The sequence below is a fragment of the Salvelinus sp. IW2-2015 genome, linkage group LG6.2, assembly GCF_002910315.2.
Source record: "Salvelinus sp. IW2-2015 linkage group LG6.2, ASM291031v2, whole genome shotgun sequence".
Taxonomy (NCBI): domain Eukaryota; kingdom Metazoa; phylum Chordata; class Actinopteri; order Salmoniformes; family Salmonidae; genus Salvelinus; species Salvelinus sp. IW2-2015.
Window position 1 is genome coordinate 24,876,879 of NC_036846.1, and position 5,376 is coordinate 24,882,254.

Here is a 5,376-nt window from a genome sequence, read left to right on the forward strand (position 1 = left end):
CTCCCTACCTCCCTACGTCCCTCCTCTCCCTACCTCCCTTCCTCCTCTCCTCTCTCCCTTCCTCCCAGATGGGTGCATTGCCTCCACGGCTAACCTGGGGGATATGGCGTATGTATTTAGATAAATTAATTTGCAGGGCCTCTATTGCAAACACACACATAACCTCACACACACAGATGACTACACACACACACACACACACACACAATGCATACTTACACACAAAGACACACACACACAATGCATACTTACACACACAGGCACACACACAATGCATACTTACACACACAGACACACACACAATGCATACTTACACACACAGACACACACACAATGCATACTTACACACACAGACACACCCACAATGCATGCTTACACACACAGACACAGCTGGACAAAGGTGGTGAGATAGATGGTCAGATGGACACATACAAACACATACACACACATACACAAACATACACACAGATTCTATATTCTCTCTCTCTCTCCTTGTCTCTCTCCTGTCTTTCTCTCTGTCCTAGTTTACAGTCTAATAAATCAAATTCAGAGATGATCTAAATTGTATTTCAAGTTAAAGTTTAATCATTTAAATGTTGGGTCAGTAACTGTTCTATCCTTCCCAGACATAAATAAACACACACACACCACATTATCTCATTTCCTGTAAGCTATCGATCTGAAGGTAAAGCATATAGAAACGACAGTTAGAGACACCCTACCCAATTATACACAGGCCCCGTGGACCTCGGGGTAAAAAGCAGGACAGTAACTGACCTGTCCTCTTGAGACAGACACACAGTTTGAGATCTTCCTTATAGATAACGCTAAGTTGTCGATGAAGTAGGTCAACGGCATTAAGACAACAACAAAACTAAAAACATATTTGGGGTACACGATTTGTTCCTTAGATCTGTAAGCTAATGAGCCACAAAGAGGAGTAGACGGGGAGTTATTACAGTGGTGGAAAGTCCCCTGAGCCCTGTGTGATGTTACGAGCTGCACCCCGGGACTGTTGATGGGCTTAAACACAGTCCTGCTTCAGGCTCACCTGTCCATCACCCTCACCGATTCCTCTCAACTGAAGAAACTGTGGGGTGATTCGTCTGACAGAAAATAACACGGTGTTTCTGCCGCTAACCTACAATGCAGTTGTATCATCTCTTACAGGAATACATGTGATCTAACTAAACGTATAGTAGGTGCAGGCAACAGGCAACTTCTATTGCAGTACTCATGAGCAGTGAGCACATTATCTGCATACTTGGGGAAGGGGATTGCTGTGAACCACACCTGATGGAAAAACACCTGTAATACCAAGCTCCTGTCCTCATCCTGTTGCTGATTAATTAAACTGACACCAATTTGGACTCCTCTCACTTGCTATGAAAAGAGAATCAAACCACTTGATTTCTGGATTTCTCAGGCCCGTAGACAACGCGTGATTGCTGCTGTTTGAAAGGTGACAGCGGAAGTCAGCCAGCTACGGCTGACAGGGAACACAGCATAGCAGATGGAGGCTGCATGCCTAGGCTCACACCAATGTTACGGTCTCATCAGCGCCACAAGGCCACGTCACAACTGACAATAACAGGATCTATACTGAGAAAGTAGTCCTTCCTTTGTCTTGGTGAAATTTTAGAAAGACATGTGACATGCAAAATACTTTTTGTTAAAAGGATATTGGGTTAAATTGAATTCTTCATGCTGTCGTGATTTTATTAGCTTTTTTAAAATGTATTATAAATTGGCATTGATATTTGGGGTCGGGGATTAAAACACTGAAATATTAAAAATGATAGAATATAAAGAAGATTAAAACATGTAATAAAATGGGTTAAATCCAGTGAAAACGGGGGCAGAGTAAATGATTAGTCTAGATGTTAAATGGTGGTGTGTGGGATAGAACGGGTCTAACCCTGCTCTACAAGAAACACATTGGCTAAAGATTACATCACAGACCTCTGTTATGAATTAGCTAGATTAGGCCGCTATGAAATTGGATGTATGCACGGGAGAGAGCACTGGGAAAACACTGGATTGATTTAATTGATTTCAAATTGGATTATCTGACTTTTTTCATATCATATGCCCACAAGCATCTTCAATCAGATGTAGCCTAATCTATAACATAACAGGTCGTGCCTGGAAAAATTCACATCGATAAACTAGACATGACTCGTGATTTAAGGCAGTAAATGAAGGCCTGACTACTTGAATCCACCAGCATGGAATCCACAACGGAGAAGCAAATAGTTTTCAAACATTTCGGTGACCTTGTGGATACTTTAGATACCACGTCATTTTCCATGAAGTTATACCAGACGGCTGAACATCGACTACATTTGTACAAGCTTGATCCACATGCTCTTTCTTGGCCCCGATAATTTAGTATTCAGATTGGGATTTTTGTAAATAAAATGTAGGTCTACAATGCACAATATACCGATAAAATCCTATGCAGCAGCAGCTGCCGCGGCTAAAATAACATAAAGAAACCAGACTGCGTAGAATAATGACAGAATCAACATGCACCTGCATTTCACACTGACATAATAAAGTAGGCATAATAAGGCAGAAAATGATATAGGCAATAGCATCCTCAAAATGCATGATTGAATGGGCTAACTTAAATAATACACGATCTCAGAGGAAAACATGACTGGACATGAAGATAATATATTTCACCACGCAATATTCTAAATATTGGTGCAGTGTGTGTGTGTGTGTGTGTGTGTGTGAGAGTGTGTGTGTGTGTGTGTGTGTGTGTGTGTGTGTGTGTGTGAGAGAGAGGAGGAGAGAGAGGAGAGAGAGAGAGACCGAGAGGAGAGAGCGAGAGAGAGAGAAGAGAGAAGAGAGAGAAGAGAGACGAAGAGAGAGAGAGAGAGATCCTATAAATGGAATGATATGACTAAAGTCTGATTGCAAAGAAATGTAAAACCTTCCAAGAAAACAAGCCGGCATGTTATTCATCCTAACACACAGTAGCGTAGGACTGTCACATGTGTTCTCAGCAAATTGTACTTTAAAACACATGCAATTTTGGTTAATTAATTTCATTAACACTTGACAGTTACGCACATGTACAGAAATGTAAGAATGTAACAATAGGCTATTAGAATGAATAAATACATTAACTTTAAATGTGGAATTTAATATTGTGAAATTAAATAGTACGTTTTCGTTGCACAATTATTTTGGTTTTAAATGTAAATTAATTATTGCATAAATATTCCCAAAAACACGCACATATGAAGGTGTAATAATAACCATGAATGTACTTTTGATTTTTCATGCCATCAGCGGGTCCTTACAAAGAAAGTTATTGTGCACTTTGGATGTTTCAGGTTTTGCAGCTAGTGCTTTAAAATCATACCATTCCATCCCTCTTGGAAAAGATCAAAAAGTGGTTTACAATGGAACATAAACAGCTATAGAAGAAGATGTGTGTTTTTAGTATACAAGGCTTGCTCCAGTATCACACTGTAAACATGTCAATTCATCCTAATAATTGCCCGTGATAATGGTAATTTAATCCAGTATTTTATATACAAAATTCCCATATTTAGGCTATTATCAATTGATCTATGAGGTGATCATACTCACGTCGTATTGTTTCTCTTAGAGACAGTGGTAGGTGCTGAGGGTTCCCCTGCTTGCGACGGGACATTGCCCCTGCATCTACTCTGGCATCGCCCGGAAAACTGCGCGTGGGGTCGGCTTGCTCCGTGGTGCTCCGCTGGTCTGGTGCCCGGTAACTTTTTCAAAGTGCTTCCAATTGAGACGACTAACATGAAGCTACAGTAAGTGAAAAAGAGCCAAGTGGGTTTTTTTTTATTGTAGTTTTTGAAAGGCGGGTAAAACCGTTTGTCAAGTGTCCAGTCCTCGCAGAATTATTCCACCCTAAGCGCAACACCTGGAGGGGTTAAGCTGTTGGAGTTACAGCAGACACATACAGGTTCATGCAAGTATTTATGTTTGGTTATTTTGTGTCAATAACCTCAACGGACGTATTGCAATAATTGCAGAGAATAAAAACAATTTGAATTCCGACGAGCTGCCCTCTGCCCTCTGCGTTCACAACTCCGGTAGCCTACCGTGCATGCCACTCTTCGCTCGATGGGTCAATATTCGATTCAACTGTCACCTCTTCTCCTCTGTTATTTTCTTGCAGAATTATAACAAATGTCCTATTAATTCAATAACTGAACCCAAAAAAATCCACCGGTGTTGGGTCTGCCAGGTGATGTGAGCTTTGGCACCATTCAGTCCTCGCGGTGCGAGTCTTGACAGTAGCGAAAGGAATGGCACAGAACTCTCCGCTCTAGGAGTTGAGAGAGGGAGACGGAGACAGACTACAGCACAGCCAGCCAGTCAGACACCTCCTATTTTTCTCCTTCCAAACAGCCGAGGTCCAGTGTTTCCTGATGTCTCCTTCCCCTTTCACAGTGAAGAGTCTGTCCTATCGCTTTGGGAGAATCCCGCGTGTGTGTGCGGCTGGGATTGCCTCCGTAGAATGGGATAAGACTTCAGATTCAAGTGCGGACGTGACGTTGCGTCCACGCTGAGAGAGACATCAGTGCGACTTGGGAGGCGACGAGCAGTGACTCGCGCGCCCATTAGTGGGCTATCATTAGTGCGCGCGTTTGGCACGTGCGGGGAGGAATCAAGTGGACACGGCGAAACCAAAACAACCCGGTGCCGGTGCAGTGCAGACGAACCGTTCCAAATTGGTTTCACAATGATATGATGGCATATCATGTCACTGATTTCAAGGTCGATTTTGAAAAAACTTTAAACTGTCAGTAAGGCTACTTTAAGTCTGATAAATAATTTGAAGACTGACTTTTAAGCAATACGCATAGAAGCGATTTTCTTCAACATTCAGTACGGACATTGGCTTTTCGTAAATGCTATAGCAATTTTTCCTTCAGACTATGTTTATCACTAATGCAATGTTTCAGTTATTTATAATGTTGCACATTTGTAGGCTAGAATAAGACACGTAGACCTACAGAACAATAATGCAATAATAATAAACAATAATTTWAAAAAACTATACATTGTTGTGAGGACAATATATTTAATTGTGTGCATTTATAACGATTCTTCAATTGATTGATTGATTAATTGAGGTAGCGAACGTTTAATATTTCAAAGCAAGAAAAATAACTGGGAAAGCAATCCATTACTACAATAGACAGACAAACTGCACAGGTATGTCAAAGCGGGAACACCTCCCCTGTGTTTTCCCTTGTTCTTCTACATATTCATCTCTGCCTTGTTGTGAAGCAACACTACCCTCTGTTGGCATGACGACGTTAGACCATATGCCCCTCTTCCACTATCCTACCTCTCTGTGTGTTCAATTGTAGT

The 5,376-nt window shown here is 41.4% G+C and overlaps 1 protein-coding gene across 1 annotated transcript in view; it reads right to left on the reverse strand.

Annotated features, from left to right (window-relative positions):
- Nucleotides 1–4,679, reverse strand: part of LOC111965599 (B-cell lymphoma/leukemia 11B-like) — a 12,757-nt gene extending 8,078 nt beyond the window's left edge. Inside the window, exon 1 of the mRNA XM_023989748.2 lies at nucleotides 3,607–4,679. Coding sequence (XP_023845516.1) covers nucleotides 3,607–3,670 — 64 coding nt within the window. The 5' untranslated portion in view covers nucleotides 3,671–4,679. The remainder of the gene's footprint in view (nucleotides 1–3,606) is intronic.
- Nucleotides 4,680–5,376: the final 697 nt, after the last annotated feature.